The sequence below is a fragment of the Adelges cooleyi genome, unplaced genomic scaffold (genome assembly GCF_023614345.1).
Source record: "Adelges cooleyi isolate 19-005CV unplaced genomic scaffold, UGA_ACOO_1.1 ACOO_flye_CR_arks_rails_tigmint_CR_PRNA_307, whole genome shotgun sequence".
NCBI lineage: Eukaryota > Metazoa > Arthropoda > Insecta > Hemiptera > Adelgidae > Adelges > Adelges cooleyi.
Genome location: NW_026095978.1, coordinates 4,045,530 through 4,067,878, shown reverse-complemented (window position 1 = coordinate 4,067,878; position 22,349 = coordinate 4,045,530). Strand labels below are relative to the sequence as shown.

At 29.6% G+C, this 22,349-nt stretch overlaps 2 protein-coding genes across 2 annotated transcripts in view; one reads left to right on the top strand and one right to left on the bottom strand.

Moving 5' to 3' along the window:
- Nucleotides 1-8,265, top strand: part of LOC126839627 (transcription factor glial cells missing 2-like) — a 38,757-nt gene extending 30,492 nt beyond the window's left edge. Inside the window, exons 4-6 of the mRNA XM_050575022.1 lie at nt 1,232-1,473; nt 6,761-6,854; nt 7,745-8,265. Of these exons, the coding sequence (XP_050430979.1) occupies nt 1,232-1,473; nt 6,761-6,854; nt 7,745-8,265 (857 nt within the window). The remainder of the gene's footprint in view (nt 1-1,231; nt 1,474-6,760; nt 6,855-7,744) is intronic.
- A 7,527-nt stretch (nt 8,266-15,792) lies between these two features.
- On the bottom strand, nt 15,793-21,934 carry LOC126839626 (uncharacterized). Its single transcript, XM_050575021.1, has 4 exons — nt 21,754-21,934; nt 20,124-20,244; nt 17,223-17,316; nt 15,793-16,313 (listed from the first exon to the last, which is right to left on the bottom strand). The coding sequence occupies exons 1-4, from the start codon at nt 21,774-21,776 to the stop codon at nt 15,793-15,795; spliced, it is 759 nt and encodes a 252-aa protein (XP_050430978.1). The 5' UTR covers nt 21,777-21,934.
- Nucleotides 21,935-22,349: the final 415 nt, after the last annotated feature.

The following is a 22,349-nucleotide window of genomic DNA, read 5'->3' as shown; positions in this document are numbered from 1 at the left end:
CATTTTAATGCAACAAATGCAATAATTAAAAGTTTTTGAATTGAGAAGATTACCCAGCGGCATGAATTCTTAACTTAAATTTGTTTCGTATTTGTTATTTAAAAGATTCGGTTTATGCGAGATGACGACTGAGGTTAGAGGGTTTTGATGGTGGACATTTTTTGTTTGTATTTTTTATAGTTAGCCTAATATTTAAACTATATACTTATGTAATTAATAAGAAATTCTATCCACAATTATAACGCTTATACACGGATATAAATTAAATATAATCGCGACAGTACCGACTTTTACAAATTTTCTTTTTTTAATCAAAATAAATAATATAAAGTAAAAAACTATATTAACGGAAATAAAGGAACTGGAAATTGCGTGTAGGTATAAAACAAAATATACATTAATAAAACATTCCATGAAAGAATATATAACAGTCAAATGCTTAGCTATATTAAAAAATATATTGTATTATTTTAAAGGTGAGCAGTTTCAATCACTGGGAAGAATGGGCTGATGGCCATTGTCGCCTGGTGTACCCGTCGATTTGTGAGGAGGCCAAGAGACACGCTTCTGGATGGGCAATGAGGAATACAAACAACCATAATGTGCACATCTTGAATAAATCTTGTCTAGGTGTCCTCCTGTGTTCTAGAAGGTGCGTACTACCAAATGGCGATACAGTCCACCTAAGACCAGCCATATGCGACAAGGCCAGGATAAAAGCAACAAGGTATGTTTCATACATTTAAAAACAATAAACATTTTAACTCATAATATTATTGTGAACTGGCAAACATATTAAAACAATTAATCTAAACAAACAGGTTAGCTCAGACAACAAAGATTTTTATATTATTTTTAAAAACAATATAAAAATATTTCTTATACAAGTGCTCTTACATTAAAAATAAACCACACCAATGGACTCGTCCGATTTCCGCCAAATTTTTTTTTGAAGCTCGAAAATTGTTTTATACCTACACATTTTATATTCCAATGCATGTTATGAATATTTTATTTTAATTATTATTTTTGTCATGTTTTATGTTACCTGATAATAGTTTTTGTATGGTATGAAATAACATGTGAGACTTAAGATAATATGTGATATAACATAATGAGTATAAATATAGTACCTAAGAGAAGTGCATAGTGTGTAGTATAGTACTATGTCATATGTATTTAAATTACCTTACATAGAAAATAATAATAATTGTTGTGGTTGGATTTGTAGGTAAACCCTGTCCAAACCGCCAATGCAGTGGGCACTTGGAAATAATGCCCTGTCGTGGACACTGTGGCTACCCGGTCACTCATTTCTGGAGACACACCGAACATGCCATTTTTTTTCAAGCAAAAGGTGTGCATGATCATTTAAGGCCGGAAGCCAAATCAACTTCAGAAGCCCGGAAAAGTTTAAAAATCAGGAACTTTGGTATGTTAGTGTCAAGAGATGTTTTATTCAACAACGGCAAGGTAAGATAAAAAAAATTGTCTTAAAAATAAAATAACGAATTTTAAATATATGTACAAATATAAAAAGCTTAAGTTTAGTATAATATAATTACTAGTTTTATTGTTAAAATAAATTGAATGGTAACGATAGTTGCTTAGATATAGATAACAATGTTTGTTTTTTATCTAATACAGTGTACAAAAAAATCCAAGAGAGACATTCCCACATCTACTAAATACTTGAAATAAAAATAATTTCATCGAGAAGTCAATTCATAGAGTAGGTACCATGTGGTGTGGAAATTATATCAGTGGCTTTTTACCTACTTTGGCTAAAAACGTTCAATGTTAATATATCGTGAAAATTATACAGCCAACAAAAGTACCGGTTAAGTTAGGCGCACAAAGAAAAGCACCATAGTAAAATAAAATTGTGACGATTCTCAGAAAAAAACAGTAATTATTATAGTAATAATAAAAGAACAACTAATTTTTGTATCGTATAGATTTTAATATTGTTTTCTTTGATACTTATTTAACTACAACCACTTTACTAATTACCGCTATAACCTGTCAAAAGATTGAGTATAGAATTTTTTTATTGTAAATGCAGTATATGCAAATATGTAATATAATGAATATTTAATTTAAACTTAATACAAAGACGTTATTCTGAAAAAGTATTGACAACAAATTTGGTACAAACAGTAATCTCAAATATGTATAAAATAATTTTGAAAAAAGCTATAGGTATAATAAAAAATACCTACTACTGATTTAAAATTGAAATTTTGATAATTTTTATATTGTCTTTAGAATTATCTTCAATTAGGTTTATCTAACGTGATTTTAATTCAGTTAATCGAATAGGTAATAACTGTTCCAACTCTCAAATAATTCCCGCCGCTATCATAAAAAATATTTTTAAATTTTTTAACATATCGGTAGGCTAATTTAGATTTATATTTACGGTAAAATTGATCGATGTACCTATTTATTTATATAATATGTGTAATAAGAAATTGCATGAGTATTATAAGTCACGACGCGTCCATGCTAATAGGTACTACTGCGACATTGCTATAACAGTACTTATACCGTACACTATGAATTCCACTACAGGAATAATATATTATTAATTATTAAATATATCAAAATCGTTCATCAATGATAACGCCCGGTGGACATCAACACACACACGATTCAAATGCCGCGAGGCAATAAAACAAATTATTATAATAATACGGGAAACAACACAACAGTTTTATATTGTACCTGTGTACTGTCATATGTATATTCACTGTACCTATTACTTTATTGACAAACAACGTTAGTATCGTTGGTACGACCGAACATATACATTTTGTAGTTGTAAAATTATCATGGAACGTCGATACTCATCAGTACACTACAGGAGTAAATAATGTATACATTTTTTTTATTAAACCGTAGTTGAATATTCTTGTAACTGTTGACTGTCTTGAGGTTAAAACATAAAATCATTATCTTGTAACAAACAAGACGAACGTTGGAATAATATTCCTTTTTTTTTAACGGGCATTATTACTATTATATTTTTTATTAACCGTTTCGATATGGAACTGAAAAGGTTCGAATTTCGATCATAGACAAATGACAATGTATAACGATGAATCACATTATAAATGATATGGGAGAGAGACAGAGCTAATTTAGCCGAACTGGTTAGGACATTCCCTAACTTGCTCTGTCTCTATCGCACACATCTTGCTAAAATAATTTGTTTTCCTTGCACGGTCCATTTAGTAAAATGTCTATAGGTTCGATAATGATTTTTATTTTCATTGAGTGATTTTATTATTTTTTTGTCTCCAGACCCACGATAACTTTTTAACCCCTGTGCCGATTTTTTAATAAAAATAATCTATAGGTACTTTGATCTAACGCCAAAAGTACTTTGTACGATTCAAATTTTCGCTTTTATTTTCGAAAGAGAAAACACCCTAAACGAATTGATATACTTGTTTGTCAATTACAGCACGCTTTCCTATTGGACAAAACGTTGTTACGCGATTTTTTGTTCCAATTTATTAGATTTACTTCTTGAAACTACAACAGATACATCGATTAGTAGGTACATACTATTATATGATATATATATATATAATTTGTATATAATGTCATAATAAGGTATGAAAATAAATGGGGAGGGGGACTAGAAAAAAATTCACTTAAATAACATAAAATCATTAGTCATAGAGTTAAAGTTTACACAATAAAAAATATAATGCTATACCTAATACACTTTTAATGCATACAATTTAAGTACTCTATATGACGTGATATGTTACACGAAAATGCACACAACAATAAACATGCATTAACATAAAAGAATATAAAAGTCCACGAATGTAATATAAACATCTTAAAAAATATCTTCTATGCTGGTTATTCACATTTTTAAGTTCTGTTTTTTTTTTTTTTTTTGTAAATAAATCATTAGCTTACAAAATACCAAAAGTCTATTTTTGAAAGAAAAAAAAACTTAAACAAATAACTTTGTTTTTTTAATTTATTAACGCTTATAACCGTCAACACATTTTGTTATGTAAAACTTACATCACACACGTTTAATCGCCAGTCGCTGTAGTCTACCGCAAAGGGGGTTTACCTTGTTTGTTTTTTCTGTGTAAGTAATCGACACAGCTCGCCATTATCGGACCGGAATAAGCTCATGTTATTATTAAGCTTTTTGTACGGTTTATTCGAAGTCTTACGAGCATATGCAAAACCCGTGTAGAAGGAGTACAGGTCGATTTTTGTTTAAAAGTGTAGCACATATTATATGTACATATTATACGGTACAAAGTTTATACTTGTATAAGTATTATGTCGTTGTTTATAATTATCATACCCTCCATGGCGTTTGTCGTAACACGATTATTGTTGTAAGCGTTACATCTTACAATCACTTAAAATTATAACACACTTATGCTAACGTTATAAACTAGTGAGAATTGAAAAGTGCGCAGAATGAACGATTTTCGGAAGCCGAATCCTTTTAATCGTTTTCGGCCGTTAAACTTTTTGATACACCCACTTAGCCCTTTATAATATTACAGTTACAAAACCTCTTAAATGTAAATACCGTACTACACCATGAACCAACGCTACAGTTACGGTAAAACAAGTTTCAAAAGTGATTAAACCTAATTATTTGCTTATAGCAAAATGTTAGTGCAAAATATTATATTCTTTAAAATGCGAATAAAAAAAATACTAATTAAAACACACAATTATTATAACCATACGTTATCATTTTAGACCAGACCTGTTGAATATCATTGGGTTGCTTGAATACTTTGAATGATTTTATTACGATTATGTCTATAACAACTGTGAATAAGTGTGGTGTAAGTCGATTTCAGTGATTTTACAGGTTTTTTTTTTGAGCAATTTCAAGTTTGAAATAAACCATTTGAGTACCTCTAAGATATTTATCAATACAAGAGGATCATAAAAAAATGTAATGTTTTTAATGAAATCCTGATTTATGGCAGCTGGTTAAAGTTTAAAATCGCTCCCCTGTAAAATCACTAGAATCGACTTACACACTTATTCACAGTTGTTACAGATATTATGTGCTATTTAAATTGAACTAATAACGACCTAATCGTCAGTATACATCAGTCGCCAGTTATTGTATACGATTCGAATTAGTTAAAAATTAATAACTCCATTTATAAATACGCTTAATTGTGTTGAGCAAGGAGGACTGAGATGTTAAATATTATAATAATGTGTATTTTACATGGAAACATATAAATTAAACGACTATAGTATATACGTATAATTAATATCTAGTTGTTTAGCCCTACCCGAGCCACAAATATACTATACAGATTATAATTATTAAATCGGTTTTGCATTGTCTTCGGGAAAAATTAATACCTTTAATTGTAGGTTTTCATTGATAATAAACGCTCTGTGGCACACACTCAAAAACCGCCTAGTCGGTTGCCCATGAATCATAAAATATATAATATAATATTATGAATATAAATGACTGTAGAGCTGTTTTCTACACGGACAATATAGCATAAATACTATAGTATAACATACTTATAAATTGTAATTTGTAGGTCAAGTTGTAAACAAAAAGTCTCAGATTTCTCTGCTGATCACTAGGTATATAAATTAAACCTAAGGCATTATGTGCACGACAGGTTCGTTGATATATTACAATTATATTGAACACGATTTTCACATATTTCAAAATCTAGATTTCGATCGTTCAAATTATATAGTTATAAATAACGCGCTTTATTTACTTTATTTGTCCATGAATAAATTATAGCTTTTAATTATTGATGGTCCATCTTTAGTCACTATTTAAGTGTACAATTTCAAACAATTGATAGTATTTAGTTATGTTATAATTAAAAAATTATAATATGTAAAGTACTCTATGATATTATTTGTTTCACGCAAAATCTACCACGTCTTGTGGTTTTAAATTTACTGTGTGTAAAATAAATAGTATGTACAAACGTATAATCAAATTAAAACAATTTTTAAGCTCCGCATCTAAGTTAAAATATTTTATATTTTATTCATCATCATCATCATCATCATCATGTAGCTTAACGGGCCATGAAGGCCCAACGCTGCCATCATGAGATGGTTTTTTGACGAATTCGCTTCCGGGACGGGTCGTCAATCCGTCGCCGTAGAGGGGGATGGCGGTTCCTTTTCACCGAACGATTGCTCGCCCAGCAAACGGAGCGCCTTATATTTTATTCAACTAGGTAGAAACTAGGAACCCAATTTTATGGACATAAATGTCCAATTAATGGACAATTATGTACATAAATGATAATATATTTAGTTTAAGAACAATGGTATCATTCAACCGATTTTAAAGTAAAAATGCATAATTAAGCATTATAAGAATAGGTTTTTTAAAAATTTTGGTTTACATAATAAGTTTATTCTTGAAATTAATAACTATTGATTAGAAAAAAAAACAACGATTACCTTCGTCCTATGATGGCTAGTGTAATTATAGAATTTTCGATTATAGCGTTTAACAATCTAATTAAAAAATGTGTATATAGTATGTAAAAATAACCTACAATCTTACAAACAAGAAAAAATATAATACTTGTTTAAGTATTGATTTAATAATTACTATTTCCAAAATAAATTAATATTAGCCATTAACGCATTCTTTATAATTTAATAAATTGTAACAATTCAAAATAATTATAAAAATTGGGTTTTTAAAAATTTATGTGAATTGTAATATACATTTAAAATTTTATTTCAGACTTCAACTTCAAGGAAACAAAAGTCAGTAAACACTCGTAAGAACTATTTAAGTGTTCAACCCGCCCGAGTAGTTCCTGATAATCAAAATATAAGTAAGTCTATATACCTAATTAAAACTCAAATAATGTCTTTCAGTTATAACTTATAAGTAAAATGTAAATAAGTTATAACATCATTAAATGTCTCGTTATAAATATTAAAGTTACAAGATAGGAATTCTCTTTAAAATATAAACCAAAAAATATTTCTTAATTATATTTAAAAATGATTTATCAATTTAAAATTTTAATCAATATTTCTGCACAAAGAATCATATTTTTTTCTTTTTGGTATACCACTAAAATAATAATTATTACCGTTTTACATTTTTTTATTTTTAATAATTTTTGAACATATTTAAATTAAAAAAAAAACATTTTTCAGCTCCTATCACAAGATATAAGAATCAACTATTAGACTTAAGAAGTATCCAAATAGTTACTTCCAAGCCAAATTAGGTGTAATCCAAATAAAAATATATTAAATTGGTTCACTGACTCTTCTACTTGATTCACTTGATTTTCTATTTCCTATTTAATTATTACCAGTTTAAAAAAAAATTAATAAAAAATAGTAGAAATAAAATTCTGAACGAAATTAAAATTTTTCAAATTTTATAGATTTTTTCATTTAGTTTTAATCGATTTTCCAATAAATATTTTTTATTCAGATAAATATCGCAAGTACCTAAATTGTATCCAAAATGAGTGTAATGAGGCTAGAACAACGGTCGATCGCCTTTTAATTTGTGTATAGCTCTGATATTTTTTCGGTGGAAATATTAAGATCATTTATATTTTGCTTTAAAATCAGATTACAATAATGTTTAATTATTTCAGTTACTCGACAAACTTGCTCAGCTAAAATAGTCAATTCTAATAATCGCATACCTATTTTGCCACTATTGAAAAACTAATTTTAACCATTATGTTTTGTTTTCCAGACCCTAACTGTTCGTGTTTACCACACTGCTGTGTATGTAACCGCCTCGAGCTACCCGCAACGACCGCCGACACGGGGATGCCGCAACCGTACGCTTTTGGCGGCGACAACTGGTCGTCGGGTATGCAACAATTCACCCGTTTACCGCCGCCCGCCGACCCGTCACCCATCGACGATTTTGCTGCCGCGCTTTGGGTCCCGAGGCGTTCGGTCAGCCACAGCCGTGCGCCGCTCTGGCCAACGATGTGTTCCAAGACGGCCACGACCCGTCGTCGTACACCAACAAGTCACCTACCACTATGCTGGACCTGGGCCAATGATGTCGGTTTGGCCAGCCCAATCGACTTCATCGGGGCAAACGCCGACGCGCTGACCGACGCGTCTGTTGACTTCATGGTGTTGGATCCCTCGAAAATGTTAAACAATAACAATAATGACTATTACATGGACCCTTATTGCGCCGGTATCGCCGTCGAGTCTTCCAGCGACTATAGCGACTTTTCGCTGAATTGGTCTCAGTAAAATGTATTAAAAACGTTTATTCTTTAATCTTTTGTGTATTTTAATTTTTATAGCTTTCTGATTATATATATATATATATATATTTTCATATATTCGTGTATATTTATGTATTTAAATACCTCGTTTGTAGTTTTTTAATTTAGGTATAAATTTCTTTTTTTGACTACCTGTATATTACTATGTTTAAATGAGTTTTATAAACTTGACATAAAAGTATGTTTTTAGATCTCCCTTTTGTATTATAATTTTTCAGCTAAATAATATTCACGTGTTTAAATTAAATTGAATTTTATATATGATTTACTGTATATTTTAGTGTCTATTCACTCTGTACTATTTGAAAGGGTTGAAAATCTACGTGGAAAACTTAAATAACTGACGAGATAATATCTACACAGGGCAAGATAATGAGGGTAGACGATTTTGATCAATGTTTAGCTAAGAAGTTCCATTAACCTAATGAATAATTCCTTCGGCTAGCATAAATAATTCAACTGCCAACGAATGATGTCTTATGGATGTACATAATATGTATAAAAAATGCATTAAAGCGAGATAGGTAATTTTCATCACTTGAAGCTTTTAAGGTAACACAAAAATATGTATAAAGGATTAAAATTTTGAACATCAGTGGTGCAGCTAGAATTTTTGAAACCCCAGACAAGAACACTATAAATGGTTCCCGACCCTCATATATCTATTTAGGTAAGTGCTTTTTATAATTTTTATCTAAAACAAATCTATTATTCGGCTAGGTACCGAGGTAAGTAAAAACTGAAAAAAGACATAATAAATATGTACCTAATCACATCATCACATGTGATCTTTCAATTTTAGTACCTTATAATTCTGAAATTCTTTGTCGATACTTCCCACAAGCTCTGCTAAACTTATTAGAGGGGTGATAAAAATGGAAATACTAAAAAATATGTATACATATTGCACTCATCTATGAATCAATAGGTTATAGTGCTTAATTGTATTCATACAGGTTCAGGTGCGTAATGGGTAATGGGTCATGGATATGAGTATGTAATAGGTAATACATTTAATATAATGTTATATAATAGTATGCGAATATGATAGAAATCATTATGTAATATTATTTAAAAGTTTTTTGATACAAGAACAATTTCACTTGTGACCTAGATTCTACCATGTATAATCCTATCGTGAAATAGACAAAACTTGCTAATTGAGTCTATTGCAAAGTTTATATTGTCAACTATAAGAACGCAAATAGTTTCAGCTCATTATTTTAGTATAAGTTCTGATTCTATTATATTTAACCTGGAATATTTATTTCAATTTTGTGTATCTTTAAAGTTAAGAGTTAACCGGTTAACGATACGTCATTTGTTTATAACGTTTAATTGATTTAAATTAAAAATGCCAGTTGTAAGGCACATATTTTGAACAACACATCAAAATAATTGAGGAATGAGAATGGTTACGACCCCGTATTCTTATGTCAGATGAACAAAAAAGATTTATAAGTACTGCACAGCGCCCGTAAGTAATCAAATTAACATCATTTTTGAAAAGTATTAACTAGTGAGTAGTGACGGTTTTAGCATACATTTTTACGAGGCGAAAAAATATTATTGGCGACCGTCGGGTACTACCGGCGTCACATTTCGGCAAGGTATTTAACATAGTAAAATAATAAGTAAAGAAAAAAAATTATTTTACATCAAAATGATCACAGTGAATCATCACTGTAATCCAATTATTCAATTGGTATTTGAACTGGCAGTACTTCTAGCTTTCCCTAGAAAAAGAACGATGTTTCTTGAGCGGCCCAATAATTTCATAAAGTGGAGAGATGAATAATGTTTTAATCGTTTACGCACTATGAGAATTGTATATATGTCACTATACCAGTCTATATGTCAGTATGGAAATAAATGTATGGGGTGGTATCAATCAGTGGTTTAACTTTAGTTTAAACCAATGATAATCGATTGTAAACGGTCTTTTCCATTAGAACTCCGATTAGAGTTTAAACTAATACTGCAAAACAGGCTAACGTTAGAGGTGGTAGCGCACTGCACAGTAATAAACGGCTATAAAATAGTACCAATAAGAAGTAAAACAAACTGGTATACAATAGAATATTATTTAATTGACATTTTAATTTTATAGATAAGTGTTCCCCGGGTTCACCCTCTGGGAATATGAAAAACTAGCAGAGATGAATGCAATGGTAGTACTTTTGATATCTCACACAAAGAACAACTTTCTTTTGTTATGAAATATTTATTTAAGTCAAAAATATATAAAAGAATAATTGCATTATATGAATTACCAAACACTACAAGTCAGTCACTGTTAGAAGTTTTTAAATTGGTCATGGAAAAATGAGGACTAGATTGGAAAAACAATTTAATCGGCCAGTCGTATGATGGAGCTGCAAATATGAGGAGCTTAAATAGTGGACCGTAAACGCGAATTAACAAGGAAAATCCAAAAGCTTTATACATGTGGTGTCATGCAATTGATGCAATTTGGTAGTTTTGTCTGCGGTTGTCTCTTGTAAGGAGGCAGTAAACTTATTTGGAAATATGGAGTTATATTCCTTTATTGTGAGCAGTAAAAAAAGGTCAGATATATACAGAAAAAAACAATGTGAACTATATAAAAAAACAACTTAAGGCTATCAAACGAGTAGAAACGACTAGGTGGACGTCGAACTCATTTTCTGTTATTAATAAAAGTAAAATTTAACTTTATTTATACATGTTTATGTAAAAAAGTTTTTTTTAAACTTTTACGTTTATTGATGGAAGTTATTTTTTAAAACTTTCCATCGAATGGAATGTATTAATACGTGTTGTTTGGTATACAAATAATTGTTGTGTATAATTTTTTTTCAAAAATCAAGCCGCTGTTGAAAATCACTAAGCAAGAAAAAATGCTGAAAAAATATTAAAATGCAATTGATGAAAAAAAAAAAAGATAACAGTTCAGAATTTTTACTCATTTTTACTTGTATTCTTACAAATTTAATCTTAATCTTAAATCAAAAGTTTTATTTTAGTTCTACTTATTTACCCTGGTAATATCTGTTCCTGTTTTCGTGCTTGCTCGACTGTCCTCTGCTGAGTTCTTCAAGTAAAATCTTCTCAACTTTTACGTGAGTTTGCATCATTTATACCTAACCCATAGTTATAAATAAACAGTTTACACGACGGTGTATGTTATCGACTGGCTTATAGCGGTCACGCAGCGTTACGCTGTCTATAGAGCGCGCCACCAGGATGCAGGCCATCATATATTTCCTATCTAACGTGTACTAAAAAGCTGTTTTTTTAACCGATAAAGATAGTAGTATTCAAGTCTACAAGAACAATATAATACATGAACTTGATGTATTTTTTTGTCCTAAAACCGATGGTGTGATTATAATATTTATAAAATGAAAAAATAAAATATATGATATAATGGTATAAATACTTAGGTTTAACCAGAGCCGGATTTAGAATTTTTGAGGCCCCGGACAAAAGACAAAAATGGGTTATTTTTATTAATTGTAAATTAAATTAAAAGGATTAAATCTAGTAGGTGGCCCTGGACAAATACCGATAATGTCCTTGCGTAAATATGTCCCTGGGTTTTTAACCCCTTTACAGCTTTTGGTAACCAATTCATTTTTATATATTTACGAGGAAACTTTGGTTTTTCTGTAATCACGATTAGAGATAAACTATCTAGCTAAATGTTTTCCAACATTATTATATTTTTAAATATTAATTATAAATAGTTAATACTTAATATTGTGTTCTTAGTATCTGTCCTTTCCATGTGAAGACCACAATATTCTTGATATAAGTTTTGAAAAAACATTACAAAAAATAACACTGAAATGTATGAAAAGGCATAGGAACTGTAAAAATATTATTGAAATCCGATACAGTGAAGCAAGTATAGTACTCACACCCCATTAAAGTCGTATTTATGCGGGTTGGGTTAAGAAAGATTAGGTTTAGGGAATTTTTTGTGTCTATGGGCCACAATAACTTTTATCCAAGGTATTATTTTATTATTAAATGTACCAGTATTGGCAAGACCCCGTATTGATGCAGTTAAGACTTGCGCTTATTTTAAGCTTAATCCAAACTTGATAGCCCAAAAATTGTAAAAGTTATGTTGAGAAGTTCGAAATGTTAAAAGTATTTTACATATTATGAACCATACATAGTGATTTGTAATATGTATTATAAATTGTTAGATTTAATGAAAATATTTTTATATCATTATTAAAATATCTTTATTACATATTATATTCAGTTATTTTCATGTTACCAAACCCTTATTATTATATTTAATATTTAGCAGAAAAAATCTTCTTACATAAAGTATAGTTACATAAAGGGTAATTGTTAAAAGTAAAATAACAACATTTTTATTACTTATTTAAATCAGAGTGGCATAATCAATAAAACGTCTAGTCGATAAACATATTTGCATAATTACTTTTCAACTATTCACATTTGAAGTTTAGGTCAAGAAGGAAGTGCGGGTAAATATGCTTTCAATCTATACCTTTAAATACTAATAAGTCATTAGGAATGACTTAAAAAGTAATACTCGCGAGAACTAGATTTCGACCAGTGATTATTTTCATAACATCATTCTACTTTTCTTAGCTAAATCTAATATATATGCTGCTATTGGACTTTTAAAAGTCACCCCTTAATATGACCCTTAAAAATAATACTTTGAACTTTTGACCATTAAATACTCGTATTACCATTTTATCTTTTAGCTAAAACAATTATTATTATATTCGAAAAATAGTGTGAGATAATATTTTAATAACAGAAAATGAGTTCGACGTCCACCTAGTCGTTTCTACTCGTTTGATAGCCTTAAGTTGTTTTTTTATATAGTTCACATTGTTTTTTTCTGTATATATCTGACCTTTTTTTACTGCTCACAATAAAGGAATATAACTCCATATTTCCAAATAAGTTTACTGCCTCCTTACAAGAGACAACCGCAGACAAAACTACCAAATTGCATCAATTGCATGACACCACATGTATAAAGCTTTTGGATTTTCCTTGTTAATTCGCGTTTACGGTCCACTATTTAAGCTCCTCATATTTGCAGCTCCATCATACGACTGGCCGATTAAATTGTTTTTCCAATCTAGTCCTCATTTTTCCATGACCAATTTAAAAACTTCTAACAGTGACTGACTTGTAGTGTTTGGTAATTCATATAATGCAATTATTCTTTTATATATTTTTGACTTAAATAAATATTTCATAACAAAAGAAAGTTGTTCTTTGTGTGAGATATCAAAAGTACTACCATTGCATTCATCTCTGCTAGTTTTTCATATTCCCAGAGGGTGAACCCGGGGAACACTTATCTATAAAATTAAAATGTCAATTAAATAATATTCTATTGTATACCAGTTTGTTTTACTTCTTATTGGTACTATTTTATAGCCGTTTATTACTGTGCAGTGCGCTACCACCTCTAACGTTAGCCTGTTTTGCAGTATTAGTTTAAACTCTAATCGGAGTTCTAATGGAAAAGACCGTTTACAATCGATTATCATTGGTTTAAACTAAAGTTAAACCACTGATTGATACCACCCCATACATTTATTTCCATACTGACATATAGACTGGTATAGTGACATATATACAATTCTCATAGTGCGTAAACGATTAAAACATTATTCATCTCTCCACTTTATGAAATTATTGGGCCGCTCAAGAAACATCGTTCTTTTTCTAGGGAAAGCTAGAAGTACTGCCAGTTCAAATACCAATTGAATAATTGGATTACAGTGATGATTCACTGTGATCATTTTGATGTAAAATAATTTTTTTTCTTTACTTATTATTTTACTATGTTAAATACCTTGCCGAAATGTGACGCCGGTAGTACCCGACGGTCGCCAATAATATTTTTTCGCCTCGTAAAAATGTATGCTAAAACCGTCACTACTCACTAGTTAATACTTTTCAAAAATGATGTTAATTTGATTACTTACGGGCGCTGTGCAGTACTTATAAATCTTTTTTGTTCATCTGACATAAGAATACGGGGTCGTAACCATTCTCATTCCTCAATTATTTTGATGTGTTGTTCAAAATATGTGCCTTACAACTGGCATTTTTAATTTAAATCAATTAAACGTTATAAACAAATGACGTATCGTTAACCGGTTAACTCTTAACTTTAAAGATACACAAAATTGAAATAAATATTCCAGGTTAAATATAATAGAATCAGAACTTATACTAAAATAATGAGCTGAAACTATTTGCGTTCTTATAGTTGACAATATAAACTTTGCAATAGACTCAATTAGCAAGTTTTGTCTATTTCACGATAGGATTATACATGGTAGAATCTAGGTCACAAGTGAAATTGTTCTTGTATCAAAAAACTTTTAAATAATATTACATAATGATTTCTATCATATTCGCATACTATTATATAACATTATATTAAATGTATTACCTATTACATACTCATATCCATGACCCATTACCCATTACGCACCTGAACCTGTATGAATACAATTAAGCACTATAACCTATTGATTCATAGATGAGTGCAATATGTATACATATTTTTTAGTATTTCCATTTTTATCACCCCTCTAATAAGTTTAGCAGAGCTTGTGGGAAGTATCGACAAAGAATTTCAGAATTATAAGGTACTAAAATTGAAAGATCACATGTGATGATGTGATTAGGTACATATTTATTATGTCTTTTTTCAGTTTTTACTTACCTCGGTACCTAGCCGAATAATAGATTTGTTTTAGATAAAAATTATAAAAAGCACTTACCTAAATAGATATATGAGGGTCGGGAACCATTTATAGTGTTCTTGTCTGGGGTTTCAAAAATTCTAGCTGCACCACTGATGTTCAAAATTTTAATCCTTTATACATATTTTTGTGTTACCTTAAAAGCTTCAAGTGATGAAAATTACCTATCTCGCTTTAATGCATTTTTTATACATATTATGTACATCCATAAGACATCATTCGTTGGCAGTTGAATTATTTATGCTAGCCGAAGGAATTATTCATTAGGTTAATGGAACTTCTTAGCTAAACATTGATCAAAATCGTCTACCCTCATTATCTTGCCCTGTGTAGATATTATCTCGTCAGTTATTTAAGTTTTCCACGTAGATTTTCAACCCTTTCAAATAGTACAGAGTGAATAGACACTAAAATATACAGTAAATCATATATAAAATTCAATTTAATTTAAACACGTGAATATTATTTAGCTGAAAAATTATAATACAAAAGGGAGATCTAAAAACATACTTTTATGTCAAGTTTATAAAACTCATTTAAACATAGTAATATACAGGTAGTCAAAAAAAGAAATTTATACCTAAATTAAAAAACTACAAACGAGGTATTTAAATACATAAATATACACGAATATATGAAAATATATATATATATATATATATAATCAGAAAGCTATAAAAATTAAAATACACAAAAGATTAAAGAATAAACGTTTTTAATACATTTTACTGAGACCAATTCAGCGAAAAGTCGCTATAGTCGCTGGAAGACTCGACGGCGATACCGGCGCAATAAGGGTCCATGTAATAGTCATTATTGTTATTGTTTAACATTTTCGAGGGATCCAACACCATGAAGTCAACAGACGCGTCGGTCAGCGCGTCGGCGTTTGCCCCGATGAAGTCGATTGGGCTGGCCAAACCGACATCATTGGCCCAGGTCCAGCATAGTGGTAGGTGACTTGTTGGTGTACGACGACGGGTCGTGGCCGTCTTGGAACACATCGTTGGCCAGAGCGGCGCACGGCTGTGGCTGACCGAACGCCTCGGGACCCAAAGCGCGGCAGCAAAATCGTCGATGGGTGACGGGTCGGCGGGCGGCGGTAAACGGGTGAATTGTTGCATACCCGACGACCAGTTGTCGCCGCCAAAAGCGTACGGTTGCGGCATCCCCGTGTCGGCGGTCGTTGCGGGTAGCTCGAGGCGGTTACATACACAGCAGTGTGGTAAACACGAACAGTTAGGGTCTGGAAAACAAAACATAATGGTTAAAATTAGTTTTTCAATAGTGGCAAAATAGGTATGCGATTATTAGAATTGACTATTTTAGCTGAGCAAGTTTGTCGAGTAACTGAAATAATTAAACATTATTGTAATCTGATTTTAAAGCAAAATATAAATGATCTTAATATTTCCACCGAAAAAATATCAGAGCTATACACAAATTAAAAGGCGATCGACCGTTGTTCTAGCCTCATTACACTCATTTTGGATACAATTTAGGTACTTGCGATATTTATCTGAATAAAAAATATTTATTGGAAAATCGATTAAAACTAAATGAAAAAATCTATAAAATTTGAAAAATTTTAATTTCGTATTTTTTTTTCGTTCAGAATTTTATTTCTACTATTTTTTATTAATTTTTTTTTAAACTGGTAATAATTAAATAGGAAATAGAAAATCAAGTGAATCAAGTAGAAAAGTCAGTGAACCAATTTAATATATTTTTATTTGGATTACACCTAATTTGGCTTGGAAGTAACTATTTGGATACTTCTTAAGTCTAATAGTTGATTCTTATATCTTGTGATAGGAGCTGAAAAATGTTTTTTTTTTAATTTAAATATGTTCAAAAATTATTAAAAATAAAAAAATCACCATGTAAAACGGTAATAATTATTATTTTAGTGGTATACCAAAAAGAAAAAAATATGATTCCTTTTGCAGAAATATTGATTAAAATTTTTAATTGATAAATCATTTTTAAATATAATTAAGAATTATTTTTTGGTTTATATTTTAAAGAGAATTCCTATCTTGTAACTTTAATATTTATAACGAGACATTTAATGATGTTATAACTTATTTACATTTTACTTATAAGTTATAACTGAAAGACATTATTTGAGTTTTAATTAGGTATATAGACTTACTTATATTTTGATTATCGGGAACTACTCGGGCGGGTTGAACACTTAAATAGTTCTTACGAGTGTTTACTGACTTTTGTTTCCTTGAAGTTGAAGTCTGAAATAAAATTTTAAATGTATATTACAATTCACATAAATTTTTAAAAACCCAATTTTTATAATTATTTTGAATTGTTACAATTTATTAAATTATAAAGAATGCGTTAATGGCTAATATTAATTTATTTTGGAAATAGTAATTATTAAATCAATACTTAAACAAGTATTATATTTTTTCTTGTTTGTAAGATTGTAGGTTATTTTTACATACTATTTACACATTTTTTAATTAGATTGTTAAACGCTATAATCGAAAATTCTATAATTACACTAGCCATCATAGGACGAAGGTAATCGTTGTTTTTTTTTCTAATCAATAGTTATTAATTTCAAGAATAAACTTATTATGTAAACCAAAATTTTTAAAAAACCTATTCTTATAATGCTTAATTATGCATTTTTACTTTAAAATCGGTTGAATGATACCATTGTTCTTAAACTAAATATATTATCATTTATGTACATAATTGTCCATTAATTGGACATTTATGTCCATAAAATTGGGTTCCTAGTTTCTACCTAGTTGAATAAAATATAAGGCGCTCCGTTTGCTGGGCGAGCAATCGTTCGGTGAAAAGGAACCGCCATCCCCCTCTACGGCGACGGATTGACGACCCGTCCCGGAAGCTGATGATGATGATGATGATGAATAAAATATAAAATATTTTAACTTAGATGCGGAGCTTAAAAATTGTTTTAATTTGATTATACGTTTGTACATACTATTTATTTTACACACAGTAAATTTAAAACCACAAGACGTGGTAAATTTTGCGTGAAACAAATAATATCATAGAGTACTTTACATATTATAATTTTTTAATTATAACATAACTAAATACTATCAATTGTTTGAAATTGTACACTTAAATAGTGACTAAAGATGGACCATCAATAATTAAAAGCTATAATTTATTCATTGACAAATAAAGTAAATAAAGCGCGTTATTTATAACTATATAATTTGAACGATCGAAATCTAGATTTTGAAATATGTGAAAATCGTGTTCAATATAATTGTAATATATCAACGAACCTGTCGTGCACATAATGCCTTAGGTTTAATTTATATACCTAGTGATCAGCAGAGAAATCTGAGACTTTTTGTTTACAACTTGACCTACAAATTACAATTTATAAGTATGTTATACTATAGTATTTATGCTATATTGTCCGTGTAGAAAACAGCTCTACAGTCATTCATATTCATAATATTATATTATATATTTTATGATTCATGGGCAACCGACTAGGCGGTTTTTGAGTGTGATTAAAGGTACTACAATTAAAGGTATTAATTTTTCCCGAAGACAATGCAAAACCGATTTAATAATTATAATCTGTATAGTATATTTGTGGCTCGGGTAGGGCTAAACAACTAGATATTAATTATACGTATATACTATAGTCGTTTAATTTATATGTTTCCATGTAAAATACATATTATTATAATATTTAACATCTCAGTCCTCCTTGCTCCACACAATTAAGCGTATTTATAAATGGAGTTATTAATTTTTAACTAATTCGAATCGTATACAATAACTGGCGACTGATGTATACTGACGATTAGGTCGTTATTAGTTCAATTTAAATAGCACATAATATCTGTAACAACTGTGAATAAGTGTGTAAGTCGATTCTAGTGATTTTACAGGGGAGCGATTTTAAACTTTAACCAGCTGCCATAAATCAGGATTTCATTAAAAACATTACATTTTTTTATGATCCTCTTGTATTGATAAATATCTTAGAGGTACTCAAATGGTTTATTTCAAACTTGAAATCGCTCAAAAAAAAAAACCTGTAAAATCACTGAAATCGACTTACACCACACTTATTCACAGTTGTTATAGACATAATCGCAATAAAATCATTCAAAGTATTCAAGCAACCCAATGATATTCAACAGGTCTGCTCTAAAATGATAACGTATGGTTATAATAATTGTGTGTTTTAATTAGTATTTTTTTTATTCGCATTTTAAAGAATATAATATTTTGCACTAACATTTTGCTATAAGCAAATAATTAGGTTTAATCACTTTTGAAACTTGTTTTACCGTAACTGTAGCGTTGGTTCATGGTGTAGTACGGTATTTACATTTAAGAGGTTTTGTAACTGTAATATTATAAAGGGCTAAGTGGGTGTATCAAAAAGTTTAACGGCCGAAAACGATTAAAAGGATTCGGCTTCCGAAAATCGTTCATTCTGCGCACTTTTCAATTCTCACTAGTTTATAACGTTAGCATAAGTGTGTTATAATTTTAAGTGATTGTAAGATGTAACGCTTACAACAATAATCGTGTTACGACAAACGCCATGGAGGGTATGATAATTATAAACAACGACATAATACTTATACAAGTATAAACTTTGTACCGTATAATATGTACATATAATATGTGCTACACTTTTAAACAAAAATCGACCTGTACTCCTTCTACACGGGTTTTGCATATGCTCGTAAGACTTCGAATAAACCGTACAAAAAGCTTAATAATAACATGAGCTTATTCCGGTCCGATAATGGCGAGCTGTGTCGATTACTTACACAGAAAAAACAAACAAGGTAAACCCCCTTTGCGGTAGACTACAGCGACTGGCGATTAAACGTGTGTGATGTAAGTTTTACATAACAAAATGTGTTGACGGTTATAAGCGTTAATAAATTAAAAAAACAAAGTTATTTGTTTAAGTTTTTTTTTCTTTCAAAAATAGACTTTTGGTATTTTGTAAGCTAATGATTTATTTACAAAAAAATTGAAATATGATTATTAAAACGTATATAATATGGTACTTTACCTTTGGTATAATTGAGTCGTTGATATCCCAGTCGGTGATGCGAGTAATAGATTCTGTCGGTGGTCGACCACGAGAGTAACTGCATTCATTACTCATACTATGATCATCGTATTCTTGTTTGCTAAACAAAAAATGTATTAATGTTCATTAGTTCATTGATAAAAATTAGTCGATTTAAACTAAATAATACAATTTTTGTTTCACAACAATTATAATAATCAGTGCTGCTGTAAATAATGCCCACTATTCTCAAAATTTGTTATAAAAATAATACAGGGTGATTTAATAAAGGATAAGACACTGATTTTCTCTTAAAATAATTGCAATTTTGTAGTTTTTCTTTTCTTTTATGCTATTTTACAATAATATACAATTTTCGATTTTTTCTTTCTTAGTATTCTCCAGACATTGATTAACTTCTGAAACTATTGGTAACTTATACATATACATATACATTAAACTTTAAAAGTAATTATCTTAAACTGGTTAACGACCAATCAAATTTGTATTGCAATTAATCTTAGTTTAAAATGTTAATTAAATATAGAAGTTACCACTAAGTCTAAAAAGTTGTTTAAGCTCTGGGAAATACTAAAATACTTATAGTTATTTTATAATATTGTAAAATAACACAAACAAAATTACAAAATAGCAACTTTTAAGAAAATTTTAAGTGGGAATGCGTATCTCATTTGAATCACTATAAAACATATAGAGTATCTACCGATATGTTAAAAAATTTAAAAATATTTTTTATGATAGCGGCGGGAATTATTTGAGAGTTGGAACAGTTATTACCTATTCGATTAACTGAATTAAAATCACGTTAGATAAACCTAATTGAAGATAATTCTAAAGACAATATAAAAATGATCAAAATTTCAATTTTAAATCAGTAGTAGGTATTTTTTATTATACCTATAGCTTTTTTCAAAATTATTTTATACATATTTGAGATTACTGTTTGTACCAAATTTGTTGTCAATACTTTTTCAGAATAACGTCTTTGTATTAAGTTTAAATTAAATATTCATTATATTACATATTTGCATATACTGCATTTACAATAAAAAAATTCTACACTCAATCTTTTGACAGGTTATAGCGGTAATTAGTAAAGTGGTTGTAGTTAAATAAGTATCAAAGAAAACAATATTAAAATCTATACGATACAAAAATTAGTTGTTCTTTTATTATTACTATAATAATTACTCTTTTTTTCTGAGAATCGTCACAATTTTATTTTACTATGGTGCTTTTCTTTGTGCGCCTAACTTAACCGGTACTTTTGTTGGCTGTGTAATTTTCACGATATATTAACATTGAACGTTTTTAGCCACTGATATAATTTCCACAACACATGGTACCTACTCTATGAATTGACTTCTCGATGAAATTATTTTTATTTCAAGTATTTAGTAGATGTGGGAATGTCTGTCTTGGATTTTTTTGTACACTGTATTAGATAAAAAACAAACATTGTTATCTATATCTAAGCAACTATCGTTACCATTCAATTTATTTTAACAATAAAACTAGTAATTATATTATAATAAACTTAAGCTTTTTATATTTGTATATATATTTAAAATTCGTTATTTTATTTTTAAGACAATTTTTTTTATCTTACCTTGCCGTTGTTGAATGAAACATCTCTTGACACTAACATACCAAAGTTCCTGATTTTTAAACTTCTCCGGGCTTCTGAAGTTGATTTGGCTTCCGGCCTTAAATGATCATGCACACCTTTTGCTTGAAAAAAAATGGCATGTTCGGTGTGCCTCCAGAAATGAGTGACCGTGGTAGCCACAGTGTCCACGACAGGGCATTATTTCCAAGTGCCCACTGCATTGGCGGTTTGGACAGGGTTTACCTACAAATCCAACCAAAACAATTATTATTATTTTCTATGTTAGGTAATTTAAATACATATGACATAGTACTATACTACACACTATGCACTTCTCTTAGGTACTATATTTATACTCATTATGATATATCACATATTATCTTAAGTCTCACATGTTATTTCATACCATAAGAAAACTATTATCAGGTAACATAAAACATGACAATAATAATAATTAAAATAAAATATTCATAACATGCATTGGAATATAAAATGTGTAGGTATAAAACAATTTTCGATCTTCAAAAAAAAATTTGGCGGAAATCGGACGAGTCCATTGGTGTGGTTTATTTTTAATGTAAGAGCACTTGTATAAG